Source organism: Cavia porcellus, unplaced genomic scaffold (assembly GCF_034190915.1).
Source record: "Cavia porcellus strain 051 isolate PalLab524CR breed Dunkin Hartley unplaced genomic scaffold, mCavPor4.1 scaffold_13, whole genome shotgun sequence".
NCBI classification, from domain to species: Eukaryota; Metazoa; Chordata; class Mammalia; order Rodentia; family Caviidae; genus Cavia; species Cavia porcellus.
In genome coordinates, this window is record NW_026947496.1 from 27,789,998 (window position 1) to 27,807,402 (window position 17,405).

The 17,405-nt window shown below is 39.2% G+C and overlaps 1 protein-coding gene across 2 annotated transcripts; it reads left to right on the forward strand.

Moving 5' to 3' along the window:
- Positions 1-26: 26 nt before the first annotated feature.
- On the forward strand, positions 27-16,441 carry Acot13 (acyl-CoA thioesterase 13). 2 transcript variants are annotated; one of them, XM_003468769.4, is made up of 4 exons: positions 58-255; positions 5,246-5,330; positions 12,545-12,729; positions 16,197-16,441. In XM_003468769.4, exons 2-4 carry the CDS (start codon positions 5,301-5,303, stop codon positions 16,351-16,353), a joined length of 372 nt encoding a protein of 123 aa, XP_003468817.2. In that variant the 5' UTR covers positions 58-255; positions 5,246-5,300; the 3' UTR covers positions 16,354-16,441. The 2 variants fall into 2 exon arrangements, with proteins under 2 accessions (XP_013006850.1, XP_003468817.2); XM_013151396.3 differs by lacking the exon at positions 5,246-5,330 and having other exon boundaries at positions 27-255.
- Positions 16,442-17,405: the final 964 nt, after the last annotated feature.

Sequence of the window (17,405 nt, forward strand, 5' to 3'; positions counted from 1 at the left end):
TAAGAGGGAACGGAACGTTAGTGCGCGAGCCGCGGGGGACTCTGGCAGCGGGCGCGCGCGACGCCTGACCTCTGAGCGCGCTGCGGGACAGCAAGGACGGCAGAACTCAGGTGTCTGGTCGTTCTTCGGTAGCGGACTTGCGGCCCTTCGTTCTTCCGAGACAGTCGGTTCACAGGGAGCAGCATGTCACGGAATGTGCGGGAAGTGATGAAGTTCATGACCAGAGCTCCAGGTTTTGATAGAGTTTGGGAAAAGGTATTGAAGCCGAAGCCTCTAATGAAGGGAAAGAAAGTTCCGTGCGTGGAACGCGGTGCACGCAGATTCAGATGTCTGAGTCGGGTCGTCCCGAGCATCCTGTACATCCACCTTAGCAATTGATCGCAGCTTTGAGGGGGCGCCTCCCAGGTGCCAGGTCACGTGCGTAGATTTTTTCACCTACTGTGCAGATATGTGGTTACCTTTCATGGAGCCAGTTCTATCCTTCAATGAGCAAGGGTCTGTAGAGCGCCCAAGAAAAAGGAAGAGGCAGCCTGCTGCACATCTGCCTTCAGGGGCGCTGCCCTGGGTTAGCAGAGAGCAGTTATTTGCTGTTAAGTCTCAAAAGCCAAGCGCTAGGTACAGTGATGTGCAAAAGGAGAGAGGTTCCTCTGTGTGATTTGGAGATTTCTCCGAGGCCTTCGCCTCTTAGAGAGGTAAGTTTGCCCATGGAGGAAAATGGAGTGCATTTTGGAGAACAGCACTTGTAAGATCTAGAGATGTTTGAAGAGATTCATTTGGGGGAGCAGCGAGAATAAAGTGCAATGAGTTACGGAGGGCCGATCTCTGCACATCTGCACATGAACAAACTAACCCAGACTCCTAGTTTTCAGGGTTCCATGGGAAGCACTTATGACTTAGCCTGAATAGCAATGGCTCATGGTACTGTCAGAGTTAAAAGACGTTTATCCTAAGAATTTTTAGTATTTTTTTCCTAAATGTCTTAATGTGTGCATGTCTTTCTGATTAAGATGCTATACTCGGAAGTTTGGAAATAATTTGGAAGAGGAGTTTAAATTCTATTAAGTGGTAGTTTATAGGTCTTTTTCCTGGAACACAACTCTCAGGGTGTATTTTGACAATGTAAATAATAATTACCTATCACTTGGGGCTTTTGTGAAAAATACTAATACTTAGACAAACATATTTAATGTTTTCAAATAGAAAATGCTATGAAATCCAAGGACATATTATTTGACAGTAACTTTTGGAAAAATGGTGATTACAAAAAGGATGTACTGATAAAAGAGGAAATGTGAATTTTTAAAAAAATCTGTAGCGGAATGAGGCATGGTGGCCCACAGCTGTAATCCCAGCACTCAGGAGGCTGAGGCAAAAGGATCACTGTGAATTCAAGGCCAGCCTGGGCTACATAGGAGTTCAAGGCCAGCCTGAACTACATAGCAAGACCCTGTCTTAAAAAAGAAAGAAAGAAAGTAAGTAAAATCTGGAGCTTTAGATCGATGATAGAAGATTTGCCTGCCATGCATCAGGTCTGGGATCAGTTTCCAACATCCCTGGGGGGAAAAATAGTAACCAATTTCCTTGTTAACGTTTTAGCAACCACTTGGCATGAATCATCTTGCAATAATCTTGCCATGGTTGGATTGCCTTTAAGTATCTCATACCTTTGATACACTGGAGCAGTCTTAATCTGAATGGGCAGGGGTGTAACTCACCTCTCTAGACTGATGTGCCGTTTGAACAGATGTATAGAGATTCTCGGAAGTTATAGTACTATTAAAGAGTAATATATTCTATATGTTGATTAGCACTGACTAATAGAAATAACCATACTAGCTACAGATAGGAGAGACATGCATAATTATATAGTAGCCACGTTTTAAGAAGTAAAAAGTAAGAAGTAGCTCAGTGGCATTAGTGCCTGCCTGGCAAGCATGAGGTTGTGAGTTCAATCCCCCATACCACAAAAAAAGAAATGAATTTAATTTAATTTTAGTAATATAAGTGATAATATATCCAAGTTATTTTAACATGTCATATGATTTTAAAGTATTTAGTGTGCGTTTTTAAAATCTTTAGTGGAGACTGCTTGATTTGTATCATTTGAAAAAGCCAACTAGAGCTTTGCAAAAAATGTAAGGTTTTTTCATACTTAATCTTTAAAATTCATTGTGAAATCTGAATATACAGCATGTCTCAATTCAGATTCTTAAAAACTCATGTATGTAGCTAATGTAGTATGTAGCTAATGGCCATTAAATACTACCATTTGATACTGTGAGATGTGTGTTTACTAGTTTAATATAAAAAAAGGTTTTGTGTGGTCAGAGTTGCCAGAACTAAATCCTAGGGTCCTTCAAAGTTCCCTAGGTTGCTTCACAATTTAGGATACTCATGCTTCAGCCTCCCAAATAGCTGGAACTATAAATATATATGCCACCACACACATTTAAAATGTGTATTTATACATAATGTTTCATAAGTCTAGTTTTAAACATGGTCCATTTTCTTTTACTGTAAATTAAAAGGTCATTACCTATACAGTTTCCCAACTGAGGATAATTTTGCTTTCCAAAGGACATTTGGCAGTGTCTATAGAGATTTTTTTTTTTTTTTTTTTTTTGTACCAGGGACCAAACTCATGACCTGGCCACTTGCCAGGCAAGTGCTGTGCCCTGGCCTGGAGATAATTTTAATCAGCACAACCTGGATAGAGTAGAAAAGGTATTCTGTCATCTAATGAGAACAGGTCTAGAATGCTGCTAAGCACTCCTCTACAGAGCACAGATACTGCCTTCTATGCTTCCAGAACCAGTAGTGCTAAGATTGAGAAACCTTAACTTAGAATATTCTCTGGCCAGGCATAGTAGCATATGCCTGTGATCCCAGCACTCAGGAGGCTCAGCCCTCAGGAGGCTGAAGCAAGAGAATTACTGTGAGTTTGAGGCCCCCTGGGTTACAAAGTGAGTTCACAACCAGCCTGAACTGCATAAGGAAACCCTGTCACCAAAAGAAAAAAGAAAAAAAAAAACTTCTTAAATAATTATTTTTCTTTCTTCCTTTGTTAAGGCTTTTTGTTTGTTTTTGAGATGAGGCTTTGCCATCTTACCTTTGAACTTGTGACCCTCCTGCCTCATTTTCCTATGAAACAGAGATTACAGGCATGTGCTACCACACCACTTTGTCCTGGATTAAACAACTAGATAAATAGCAATTCTGTTGTTTCTAAATATAGTATGTACTATGTCCTTGTGGCAGACAGGATGAAGAGATTACTCAGAGACAGTGCTTGGTCTGACACCAAGAGGCCCAGAGGGCTGTCTCAACTGAGAGTGCCCAGTGTTAGGGAGACCTCAGGAGCAGCCCTGACTTCTTTTTAGAATGTCAGTGCAAGGGCTAGGAATTTAGCTCAGTGGCCTAAATACCTGCTGCAAAGTGGAAGGACAATGGCCAGACACAACATGCTTCATTTAACCTGAAGGGTTTTTTTTATATATTATATATCTTGGTTTTTTGAGACAAGGTCTCAATATGTAGTCCAGGCTGGCCTTGAAATCTATGTAGCATAGGCTGGCCTTGAACTTCCAGTGCTCTCCTGCCTCAGCCTTCCATTTGTAATCCCAAATGCTGGGATTACAAGTATGCACCACCACGCCCCCAATTTAAATTCTTGTTTTAACTATTCACTCCACACAGAGCCTGTACTGTAACCATTCACTCAGCCAAGTCTCCCACAATGTCCTTGAACTGAATTTTGGGTTGTATGTTTATAAGACTTATATAAATTTCAACAGGGAACAGAATGGAATGGACCTTTCTCTAAAGTGCTAATTAATAATTCACTGGAGGGCTGCAGGGAGAAATCTGGAAGCACTGTGAAAAATTTACATACGTAAATTTAACCTGCTGTCTAATTTTGAGAATCTATCCTATTCAAGTAAAAGCACCTTTATTTGTAATAGTAACAAAAAAAATGGAAATAACACACTTAAGTAATAACTGACAAATTCTAATATCTTCATACTAGGAAATATAGCTGTTGAAAGAGATATGTATAAATTGAATTAGAGAAAGAGAAAACTGAAAACTAAAATAATGTGAGTGATAATGATTTCATTTCTGTAATCTTGTAAAAAGATAAAATGTCTCATGTAATTGTATGGGTTTAAATAAGCCTAGAAAATGATGTTGAATAACACATAGCCCTAAAGAGGTAATAGATAGGAAATTACATCTGTCCACTGCCTTATTGATAAAAAAGCTCATGTTTTAATTTAAGAACTGGTAAAAAAACAGTGATTTAAATGCTACTGAGAATATAAGGAATCATCATACAATTAGTGAAATAATGAATTCAAGAGTTTTTTTTATATTATGAGGGAAAGGGTTTGACATGAACCTTCAGCAAATATACCTGTAGAATTGTAATTTTAAGCTGGGTGTTGTGCACACCTGTAATTCTCAGCCCTTGAAAGGCTGAGGCAGGAGGATTATTTTGAGTTTGAGGCCAGCCTGGACTGTGTAGCAAAACTGTCAAAGAATTATAATTTTAGCAGAGAAATGATGATGAATTTACATTTCTCGTGTTGCAGAAGATAGCCAAGGTTTAGTTTTATGTAGTCCCTCTGAAATTCTCAGTTTTTACACCACTTGTCCATATAGCCCTTTTATCGAAGTCCTGAGTCTGTCAAGTTCTTAGTTACATTTTGAGAGCTTTCAGAGAAATTAAGTTTATGTACTTAAAAAATTAAGAACAGAAGATGCAATCCCAGTACTCGAGAAGCTGAGACAGGAGAATGTCTGAGATGCAGTCTGGGCTATAAAGTAAGTTCAAGGCCAGCCTGAACTGCATGGGGAAACCTGATCTCAAAAAGACCAAAAAAAAAAAAAACAGAAGGCTAAATGAAAGTTTTATTTAGTCACCCTAGTAGTTCCCAGACTTTCTGGAATACAGCAAATGGAGGTTCCTGACACATTTGTGTTGCTGTTTGTTTGTTGCTTTACCTTATGACATTGGCTATTCCCTGACCTTGATTAACCATTTTTGCAGTCCAAGTTATAATCCCTGGGAACTACTTGATATGTAGGTACTAGATTGCAAGCTGTAGCTCAGCTGCAAAAATTCTACACAATACTGTGCTTCTGCCCATGTGTATACATGTGTTTGAATAAACATTGCCCAAATCCCAGGTCTAAAGAAGAAGGAAAAGAAAGTTTCCTTTCTTGGCAACCACTCTTTTCATAGGATCAGAGCAGCTGGCAGTCTGCACCTGAGAAATCTGACCACTGTGGTGGATGTGATGGAACCTTCAGAACACCTTCCTCTGCAGGTATTCTAGAGTGGTTTAGTCTTTTATCTGCCAGTTACTAGCCTTTGGGGGGAAACATAACGGTTCTTTCTAGTGTTTCATAGCACGTTTCTTACCACCATCACTATTCCATGGGCGGAGAGTGAAGTATTAGGGACTGTGGGTATAGATCAGCACTCAAGCACTCTCTGAGTGTGCGTAAAGCCCTGAGTTCTATCCCCAGCTTCCAGCCCAAGGCGGTCAGTTTAGCTGGTTAGGTCTTAAATATTAAATTACTCCTTGGTCTTCCCCAGGGCTGTTTTGCTTACTATGCACTTACTTGCTAATTTGTTACTTTTGGCCTTCTCTTGGAACCTCTACTGAGGCCTATAGGCCCTGGGGTGAGGACATCTTACTCATTTTGGGACCTTCGCCCTTGACCGAGCTGCCCTTCCCAAACCCATTGTTCAGAGTCCTTTTCAGGTAACACTTGCTGTGCCCAGAAGTCTTCCCTGGCAGTCCACTTTTCTTCCTTTGACCTACTTTTTAACCTTGACTTTTTTTTTCTTTTGGCTTTTTGAGACAGTCTCTCTATGTATTCCAGGTTAGCCGTGAACTCACATGTAACCCTGACTGGCTTTGAACATGCAGAGATCCTCCTGCATCAGTGCTGGGGTTACAGGCATGCTCTACCACTCCCAGCTATCCTAACTGACTTCTGTTATATACTTTCTGTGTGTGACTGATTTACCTGTCTTCTGTCTCCACACTGACAGCTGTTTGAGATCAAGTCCCTAGAAGACACTTTATAAGCATTCATCAGAGGCACCTGCAATGCTTAATGACAGGGACCTAGAATACCTTTCACATACATTTTCCCTGTACTTGGTTTCTGAAGCCACCAAGTATTGGGCATGTTTTTATCAAATGCACCTAGTTAACTCACAAGTTCAAATCTAGTAATTCAACAAATACTGGAGTGCCTGCTGTGTGCCAGGCGTATTCTAGGCACTGGAAATATAACAGGGCACAAAACTGACACAAGTCCTTCCTGGTACTCATGGAACTTCTGTTTTAGTAGAACAAGTCACAACAAAATCAGCAAATAAAATATGTAATGTGTTAGATGGTGCTAAGTGTTACAAAAAAAGGCAAAGGCAGAGACTAGGGAGTGTAGGCACAGAAAAATTTCAGTTTTTCCCTATGCTATGCATTCCTATTTTCTGTCACTGAGACTAGGGCACACTAAGTTGTCTGGACTGTCCTCTAATTCCTGGACTCATGCAATCCTCACTCAGCTTCCTGCTGGGACTACAAATGCACACCACTGCACCTCGCTTGCAGTTTTGTTTGTTTGAGAATTCAATTTTAAATAATGTTATTTGAGAAGATATCACTGAAATAGTGACCTTTTGGTAAAGACCTGAGTAAGTCATGGATATGGAAGGGGAAGAATTCCACGAAGGGAGCCTGCAAATGTAAAGCCCCTGAGACATCATAGCACTGTGTTGCAGTACATGAGAGGGTCCCAGCAAGGCCAGTGCGATAGAGACAGGAATCTCACAATGGAGCAAGGTCACACGTGGCTTTGTAGGTAACCTGAAAGACTTTGGCTTTTACTCTAGTGAAGAGAAGCTCCATTTGAAAGGACTTTAAGCAGTGATATAATTTGACTTTAAAGGATTGTTTGTGTTGCTAATGCTGAATATGTAGACAGTGGGGCAAGGGCAAAGTAGGTAAGTTGGGAGGCACTTGGAACAACTCAGAAATGATCATGGCTGGAGACAGCGTGGACTCCATGGGTGAGCTGGGAAGTGATTGGGACCTGAATTTGTTTGAAGAGACAACTGACAGAATTTGCTGATAGATGGGCTTATGGGTTAGGACAGAAAAATGAGTGATGACCCCAGGATTTTTGATAGTTTTATCAGTTGGGCTGTCTGCCCTGAGATTTTTAATTATATTAGTCATGAGAGGATTCACTTGCTAGACTTACCACTTGTCTCCACTCCCTATGGAGTTTCTTTATGTTACATATATCTTAAATACTGATAGTAGGGAACTTTTATAACCATGCACATGGAGCTTTGTTCAGAGGAAGTGAGCCATTCAGTAGATGTTGGAAGATCTCAGAAAGTCGCCTTCAGAAAAGCCCTTACTTTCAGGGCTTTAAAACCAAGCAAAGTGAAAAAACTAAGCAGAGTGAAACTTCTGATTGTATAAAAAAGCAGGTCAGTGCTGTAATTCCCCGAAAGGGCCCCCAGATGAAAAATGGGGCAAAACCCCTGAGATGGAAAAGATGGGGCTAAATGACGTCGTTTTTAGGAAGAAGCGCTTTTATTTTAGCTGGCCCAGTGACACAGTGCAGATGGAATTTGCAAAGCTGTGCAACTGAGTTAGAGTTTTGACTGATTTTTATAGTTCATTTAGGATTAGCTCATTGATCATTAAGTACATAGTGATGAGAAACAGAAACAAGGTGGGCCTTTGTTCCCCTTTGCTTGAGGTCAGAGGCATTTCACAGTGGTTGGTTAGCCAATTCATAGCCCTTGGTCTGCCAATTCCAGGAACTTTTGTCTCTCATAAAGGGAACAATGGTTGACACAGCATCATTTGTCTCTTACAAGGGGAACAAAAGTTGACATCACACACAGTCACTAAGGTAGGGGGGATGACGCATTATAGAACAGCAGAACGATGCGGTCAGTTAATTTATAACTGTGGTTGGTGCTTGGTTACTAGGGTAATGAGTTCAGTACAGAATGACAATATTGCTAATAACTATCCTTGAAGTAACTATTTTTGCTAATTATCTTTTAATCAATTATTTTAATTTTTCAGCATCTTAATATAACAGTCAGCAGAGGTCGTTTTCCAAGCTGTAGTATTTTAGTAATAAGTAGCATGTATTGAGTATGGTGAGACAGACACTGACCTAATATTTTATTTTCCCTAACAATTTCTTTTAACTTTTAAAACAACCCTGTGAAGTAGACACATAAGAAAGGGAAGTGTAACTTTCCCAAGGTGTTAAAACTACTAGAGATTCTAAACCTAGTTTTTCTGTCCCATAGCCCAAGCTGCCACCCCTGGCTGCAGTATGTACACCATATCCTGAGTGACTTAGCTGCCAAGTGTGGACATGCATAGTCTTGCTAGTGTAACTGGTTAGCTCACGCCAAGATTCTTAGAAAATAGGATCCAATTAACGAGAAGGTGGAGCAGCTAGTAGAGTAAGAGGGAAATCAGGAGAAAAGGAGTCCTTGGGAGGAGGATCCCGGCAAAGTGCAGGATGTTACTAGATAGTGAGAGGGCATGTCAGGGCAGGAAGGGCTACTGAGTGTCTGTTGGACTTAGTGTTGGTTGATGACCTTGACAATACAAACAATTTAAATAAATTTGTGATAAACTATACAAACCAAAATGTTTGCTGTTGATTCTTATAGGAGTGCACATTGTTTTGATTACCACCAGGCTTGGTCCCAACTACTGGCTGTGAATTTTATTCTGAGATTTACAAAGCTCTTTGAGGTCCCTGTACTATTATTATCTTCACTTCATAGCCTGGAAACCTCAGATTAGATCTTTAGCCAAAGTCAGTTTCCAGAACCAGATCTTTTTACCATTAAGCTGTAGCCATCTGTATAATTACACTAAGACATTTACGTCAGAGCTCAGCAGCATGGGCAAACTACAGGATCTCCTTTTACATAACTTTCATCTGCTTCTGTTGCTATTCCTACCCTGTCACATCATCGCATCTTGTTGTATGCTTTGTACCTCCTTTCCTACTTATACAAGGTGCTTTCATACATTGTCCTCAGATACAACTCCTGGCATCTGTAGTGTTACACACAGCAATGTCTATCAGGACAAATTGCTTGAAAACAGCCTTTTTCATAAATACGTGCAAACTTCTCACCTACCAATGTTATCTGTTCTCTGTGCTACTATTCGTGCAGTCTTTCATACTCAGACTGCTTTGTTGACTAAGAAGAATTGTAAGTTCTACAAAAACCTTCATATAAAGGACCACATCACAGTGAATAATAGCATCTTCATGTTGGGACTGTAAAAAAATAAAAGTAACACTGTCTTGCTGTTACTAGGCAGCCCTTCTGTTTTCACTGGAAAAGGAAGGGAGAGACTGTTATCACTGGGAGTATGTCTATTATTAGTGTTATTTGAGCCTAGATATTGGGGGTGCGGGCAAGGTGCTATGATAGCATGAATAACATTAAGTGCATGGTAGGGAAGAGACAGCACATTGAAGACTGTGTAGAGAAGGGACAGATGGTATGCATATGTGTAAGACAATTTGTTTTTTGTCTTTTTCATTTTTATCAGTACTGGGGATCCAACTCACGACCACCTGCTTGCAAGGCAGGTGCTTATGCCGCTGAGCTAAATCCCCAGCCCCTATGTAAGACAATTGTTATGATAACCTGAGGAGCCCTTTGTGTCAGAGGGAGCCACGCCATAGTGGTTCAAACTACTGCAGTCATCCAATCTTTGGAGTTTTAGGAATGGAACACATCCTGGCAATTCTGTGTTGTTAGATCTTGGTAGGCAAATGTCCAACTCTGCGTAAAAGAATTCACACCCACATTCTCATAAAACAGCTAATAAGTCAAGACCTAGGTGTCTGCAGTGCTCCAGGTGAGATGGGGGGGGGGGGTTTGCTAAACCGGGGAATTAAAGATAGCTGTTTTCCTATCTGGAAAATGGAGATGGTAAAAGTAACACTTCGAACATTTGCAGGACTGAGACAACGCATGGAAAATTGCTCAACATAGTCTGTGACTGTTAACAATAAACAGGTGTGTACACTAGAGCCTATATGTTGACTGGGATGGGGTTCTTTCCTTGTTCAGTATTCTCTCTCCAGCTGTCCTCATCAGAGATAAGGAAGGTTAGGTCTCAGTGCCTCTATCCCACAGGGCATTTTCTCTGGGAGGCTGGACAGGACACTTCACTGGTACTTTCCATTTGGTTCTGTTTGTTTTCCTGTGGTACTGGGACACGAGGTCTCATCACTGGTTCATTTTTTTTACTTAGGGAGACTAGAATTGGCAGTTCAGGACTGGGGTGTGGCTCAGTAGTACAGTGTTTACCTAGCATACATGAGGCCAGGGATTCAGTCCCCAGTACTGAATAAATAAATAGGTAATACATAAAAAAAACACTCTCTTGCTGTGTCAGGCTAAATAGTACAAAATTATCTCTATTTCATTGTAAATTTTAAACTAGTTTTGTATACTAGCATGTCCAGTTGCCTTTTGGTTAAGAAAAAGGAAAAAAAAAGTTAAAGACTATTCTGTAGTAGAAAATTTAACATCAAGAGGTATGAACTTTTGTTATCCTAGCCAAAGTTAATCAAATGAGACTTTAGGAATTAAGCTGTGCTAAACATATGTACCTTAAAATATGCCCTGCTAACTTTGCTTTCTGTGAGGTGCTCACATTTGTATTTCTTGAACTACCTGCTTTCCCCTGGCTCCTGCCTGCTTTTCTAACTCAGATGGAATGTTCCAAGAATTTCCAACTGATTCTGCCTCCCCCAAAACATACTTTTAAAACCCAGAAATCTTGAAACAAGGAAATGAAAGTTTCTCTCTGTAAAAAAGATACCTTTACTCTAGAAAATCTGTATTTATTCTATCTCCAAAAATTTCCTTCACTGCAGTAATTTACAGTTTTTCTTTAGACTGAAGCTTTTGAGAAGAGATTCTATCTCATTCACTTTTACACTGCCAGAGCCTAATTTAGATTCACACAGAATTGTGAGTATAGCGCAGTTGTAGAGTGCTTGCCTAGTATGTATAATGCCTTGTTCCCAGTACTACAAATAATAGTACGCAAAATCCCGACCTGTGCTGGAATGAGTTCACACCTTGCTCCTGGCTTCTGCTTGGTGAGTACTACCAGTTTATGAGGACATCTTGTGGCTAAGATCACTTACTGCTGCTATAAACACACCTAACATTTTTTCTATTGATCTACCTAGTGTGTAAAACACACATAGTATTTTTTGTATTTGTTTTCCTTCATGATCTCTTGCAGGATAAACTACAGCAAAACCTCTATTTTATGAAATTCATATGTCTTTATGGTAGGAGCTATAAAGGCTTTTATATATCTAGAAAATTTACAGTTTAGTGGTTAAGGGGATGTGCAGGTAGACAGAGCTGGTTGGAAATGTCAGTTTTATCACTTTTTCAGTGAGGTTGAAACAAAGCAACTTGCATTTATCAGCAAAATAGAATTTATCCCTGCCCTGTTGTATAGTACGGCTGTGTGTCACATGGCATTGCCATTGACGGCAGATTGCATGCGTTGCAGTGGCCCCATGAATTTATGATGGAGATAAAAAATGCCTATCATAAGTACCTGCCTTGTAAGCAGGTGGTCGTGAGTTCAATCCCCGGTACCAGAAAAAAGAAAAAAAAAAAAAATGCTTATCACTTAGTGAATGTATAATTGAAAGAAAGTCAAAAGAAAATGAAGAACTGAATGAACCCCAAAGTTCCCCGTAAAGATTAGTTTAGCAGTTTTTATAGATCTCAACAGATGATTTTCATTAATAGAGAATGTTCACAGTGCATTATTTGCTTACAAGCAAACCTGTGATGAAAAAAACCAAACCCAGTAAACCACCGACATATTTCTGAACAGTGATGCTTCCTAATTATTCCACATTTTATCTTATCTGTAATACCTTTTCATTATGCTACTTTATAAATAGAGCGAGACTTTTAAAACAGTAATTTAACTTGTTAGATTCAGTTGTTAAGCTTACATTAAAATGGTTTCGTGGGTTAAGCTTAATTCTAGTAATTCAGTGAATTACCGAATTTCTTCCACTTTGTTTTTCAAGTTGTTTTGAACTGATCATTACCAAGTCATTTTTAAAATGACTGTTCAAAACTGGAAAACACCTGAGTTAAATCTAAAATGGGTTATTTAATAGACCACAGAGACCATGAGACATGAGATGCCAAAGAGATGCCATGAGACTGAAAAGCTCACTTATACTGTAAGTAGAAATTAGTGAAAACTAGTTATCGTTTTCTCCTAAATACTTTTTCTTTAAAAACAATTTGTATAAGTGTTAATATCTATCCTACACTAGCAAGCAATTAATTGGATTTCTGAATAAACTCTTTTGGAAAGATTCAGATTAATCTAATGACTATTCCTGATGTGTGGGTTTTTCTATTACCACAAAATGGATGTTTGATTCTTTCTTCATGTAGGTAACTCTTGTCTCTGCTGCTCCTGAGAAAGTGATTTGTGAAATGAAAGTAGAAGAAGAGCACGCTAATAAACAAGGCACTCTCCATGGTGGTTTTACAGCCACCTTGATAGACAGCATATCAACAATGGCTCTGCTATTCACAGAAAGAGGAGTCCCAGGAGTTAGTGTTGACATGAACATAACGTATGTATCCAAATGGTACCCAGATACTTTTTAAATTTGATAACTCATCTCACAAAATGAAGACTGAATAATTTATATAAATGAATCATGAGATTCAGTTAGCTGTTTAAGTACAGCTATAGATTTGCCTTAACTATCCCATGACCTTAAAACCTAGGAATAGAACATTTGATTTCCACACAGTCATCCCTTTGTATTGGCAGGACATTGGTTACAGGGCTCCTATTACATAACAAAGTCTGCCAGTACTCAGGTCTCTTATGTAAAATGGTATTATTTGCATATAATCTCTACACATCTTCCTGTATTCGTAAATCATCCTAGGTTATGGATTTTACCCAATACAATGTAAGTAATACACAGAGAATTGTTGTATTGTTCAGAGAATGACAAGATAAAAACAGGTCTTACTTTTTCAAATATTTTCAGTCCACAGTTGGTTAAATTAGAGGACAGAGAACCAACAAATACAGAGGGTCCATTGTACAGTATGTATCAGTAATAAAGGGAGAGAAATAGGCATGATGGCCTTCCAGATATAATCCCAGAACTTGGGAGGCTGAGGCAGAAGGATAGTCTCAAACCAGCAAATTTGAGACCAGCCTGGGCTACAAGTGAGCCCAAAGCCAGCCTGAACTGCATAAGGAGACTGTCTTGAAAAGACAGTAATAGCAATGATAATAATAATGGGAGAATAATCCAAAATATTCAAAACAGCCAGCTTCTAGTTACATACACTGGCAAGGGAAAAATAAACTCATGACTTGTAACTATTTTATATACCTTAAAAGTATGTCTTGGTGGGCCAGGCATGATGGCACCTTTTTGTAATCCCAGCACTTGGGAGGTTGTGGCAGGACTATTTCAAGTTCAACTGAACTGCAGAGTGAGTTTATTCTTATCTCAAAGACCAAAAAAAAAAAAAAAAAAAAAGTACCCCTTGGACAAGTGTCCAAGGGGTATATATGGAGTATACATACAGAAAATTCTGATTAAAATTCAAAGGGAAACTGAAGGGCCTTTCATTTATGCACTGCCATCTTGTTGCAGCAAGCTGAATTATGTATCAGGCAGTAATCCAGCTCCTTCCTACAATATAACTTCAAGAATTTTTATTAAGTTAAACAGTTTTGACTTTTCAAAGTACTGTGTATGTTCCCAAATTGGCTATCACCAGAGCTGCCTGAGCTTTCAAAATTGATTCACTTGAACAAAAACTAGGATAGTCTTAAAAGTTGTGAATAGTGCAAAACTCACTGAATACTGCATTCCTTGAATACCTGATTCATTCTTTGTACTGCCACTTGATGTGATGTCAAATGTACTTCATCCCTGCACAGTAAGGTCTGTACCACACAGACCAAAGATGTCTGTTACCATAATTTAGGTTAAAAATTGGGTTCCAAAACAACAGCAGCAAATTCTAAGGTAAGAATACTGGGGGTTTTTTGTTTTTTGCTCTCTGGGACAGGGTCTCACTGCAGTTCATGAGAGCTTTCCACTCTGTAGCTCAGGCTGTCTGCAAACTCTGTGATCCTCTTGCCTCAGCCTCCTGGGTGCTGAGATTAGATGGTGCCACCACACCTGGCTTTTGGGTAAGAATACTGTTGAGGGGCCAGGGATTTAGCTCAGTGGCATAAGCGCCTGTCTGATGAGTACAAGATCATGTGTTCAATCTCCAATACAAAGAAAAAAAATACTGTTGACCCAGATTGATATGTTTTGAAATTTTTAGGGTTTTTTTTCTTTTTCTCTTTGAAATTGATTTGGGGGCAAAAAATACTGTTGGTAAATTACCAGCTTCCAGATCTCCTAGATTTAATGTTTGTACAAAGGGTTGCTTTGTTCCTTTAGTTTGGTCATTTGCCAAAATTCTTGATTTATAGGACAAAATTAGGGTAAATCATGAAAACTAGGCAAATGATAAAGCATGCCACTTTCACTTTTTTAAACTGGGATACCTGAATTCAAGATCAGCCTCTATTTTTTCCAGTAATAAAGTTCAGTTTTATCATACTGCCATACTACCCTGCAACAAACACTTAAGTTATTTAGAATTTGGTGGGCTGGGATATAGCTCAGTGGCATAAGCCCCTCCTGGCAAGCAACAGTCCTGAGTTCAATTCTCAGTCCCAAAAAAACAGTAACAGGAAAAAAAAAGGGCCGAGGATTTAGCTCAGCAGCACAAGCGCCTGCCTGGTAAGCGTGAGGCCGTAAGTTCAATCTTTGGTACCAAAAAAAAAACCGTAAGAATTTGTTACAGTAACCCATCATCTTTTAAGGTTCTTTGGTTTACAAAATGCAGCTGTATTAAAAAATAGCTAGTTGTAGTGGCTCACACTGCTGTTCCCAGCACTCAGAAGGCTGAGACAGGAGATTGCTATGAGTTCAAGGCCAGCCTGAACTATATAGTGAGACTATCTTCTCAACCAAAAAACAAAAAAGCCAAAAACATACCATTTAAACAGTCCTCATCCTCTAATCTTATTTGTAAGTTAGCTATAGTAACTGAATTAAAGGCGATTTAAGACTATAATTGGATAGGAAATTTATCTCTTAAAAATATGTAGTCAGAAGCCAGGCACAGTGGCATAGGCTTGTATTCCCAGCACTCTGGGCTGAAGCAGAGGATAGCAAATTCAAGCTCAGCTTGGAGAACTTAGCAAGTTGCTTTCTCAAAACTAAAAAAAGGGCTAGTGAAATATTTCCATGCAAAAGCCCTGGGTTTAATCCCCCAGTACCACCTAATAAAAAAGTAAACAGTCTTCTATTATCCAAAGGTTCTACACCTGCAGACTCAACCCCCTTAGATGGAAAATACTTTTTTAAAAAGTGCATGTATAGACTTTTCCCAACCAGTATTCTCTAACAATACAGTATTAACTCTTTACATAACATTTATTGTATATTAAATATTATAAGTAATCTAGAGATGATTTAAAGTGTACAGCAGGATTGCATAGGTTACATGCAAATACTTCACTGTTATGTAAAAGACTTGAGCACCCATCGATTTTGATATCTGCAGGGGCTTTAAGACCAAGCCTCCATGATCCCACAAGGGACTGCAATATCTCCAGTTCCTCATTAGGATTTTAAGAGCCTCATTCACTTCTTATTGTTCTTAAACTAGTCATTTTAGAGTTAAGTCTACGACCAGACAGCCCACCACCAAGTTGATACTTAAGAAGTTAAAACTCATTAAATGGAAGTGAAAAGAGATCTTCTCACTAGTCTTAAAAAATAAAATGGGAAGCTAAGGGTGGAAAAGGTTAAGCAAACCATGGATCTATAGCAAAAGAAACTGGGTAAGGGATGAACATGACAGAATCTTGTTATTACAAGCCATTCAAACTTGATAGTTTGGGAGGTAAAGAAAGATATATAGGAACGTTGCTATAAACTTGTAACTTTACTTTTAAAAAATTATTTGGCATTAACTATATTTAAATATGCTTCCTTTCAAGGTACATGTCACCTGCTAAAATAGGAGAAGAAATAGTAATTACAGCAAATATTCTGAAGCAGGGAAAGACACTTGCGTTTGCTTCTGTGGATGTGACCAACAAGGCCACAGGAAAACTAATAGCACAAGGAAGACACACAAAACACCTGGGAAACTGAGTGAACAGCAGGTGGAAACGAAGCCAATAGCGAACATCAACTGTAAATTTGATTTGAACAAAATCAAAATAAATGAGCAGAATCAGAAGTAGCTGAAGAATACTGATTTGGGGGGAAAAGACCTAGAGACCAAGTAAGGCAGAATGAAGGTGGGGGTGCCTGGTGTTTCCCTTTGCCTTTTTTTTTTTTTTTTTTAAATCCATGATAATTCAAAGAAAAAAACTGTTTTAAAAACAGAAGAAGTTAAAGCCAATTGGGCCACTCTAAGATTACTCCAATGTTCAGTGTGAGGCTAGATAAATATAAATTAATGGCCGAGTCTGTTTAGATCTTTCTAGAGAAGTCTACATTGCTTATTTCTTAACAGCTCTGGAGGCCAAGGTCAAGATCAGAACTGTCTGGTGAAGGCCACTTCCTGGCTCACCGACTGCCTTCTCTGTGCATCCTCACATGGCAGAGCAGAGGAAGCAGTAGGGGCTTCCTGAGGACCCCAGCTACTTCAGTGCCATCCCTAGGATTAGAACTTCGGGGGACACTCAGTACATTGGCCATAGTAGCGGCCTGCCCTTAATATCTTTTCATAGCTCTGAAATGCCTTGCCACATGCCCATTTCTCTTACAGATTACCAAACTTCATAAAAGAATATCAGAAAATTAGATTGTGCCATAATTGCTTAAAGTAAAAAAGTGTGATACAGAAAATATTCCAAATCCTTTTCCTGTGATCATTTATTATAGATTTAATCTGGCATTTTTATTTTTGGAGACAGGATCGGTCTCTATGTAGTCCAGAATGGCATCAAACTTGAAACAATCTTCCTGTCTCAGCCTCCCAAGTACTGAAATTACAGTCAGGCACTACCACACACCAGCCAGCCTTCTGCATTAAAAGGAGGAAAGGCATACTATAAGCCCCTCTAAAACTGTCTACTATATTAAAAAGATCAAGTTCACAAATTAGTCTGTTTCTCAAAGATCACAAAATACTATGGACTATGGCACTTAAAATACTTTATTTCTATAGCCAAGTCTTAGTGAACATCTCATGACTG

Excerpts from the sequence above, each read along its gene's own strand:
- Acot13 (XM_013151396.3), top strand. The coding sequence starts at position 184 with ATGTCACGGAATGTGCGGGAAGTGATGAAGTTCATGACCAGAGCTCCA. Across the intron at positions 256-12,544 it reads TTGATAGAGTTTGGGAAAAG|GTAACTCTTGTCTCTGCTGC; the intron begins GTATTGAAGCCG and ends TTCTTCATGTAG. Across the intron at positions 12,730-16,196 it reads AGTGTTGACATGAACATAAC|GTACATGTCACCTGCTAAAA; the intron begins GTATGTATCCAA and ends CTTCCTTTCAAG.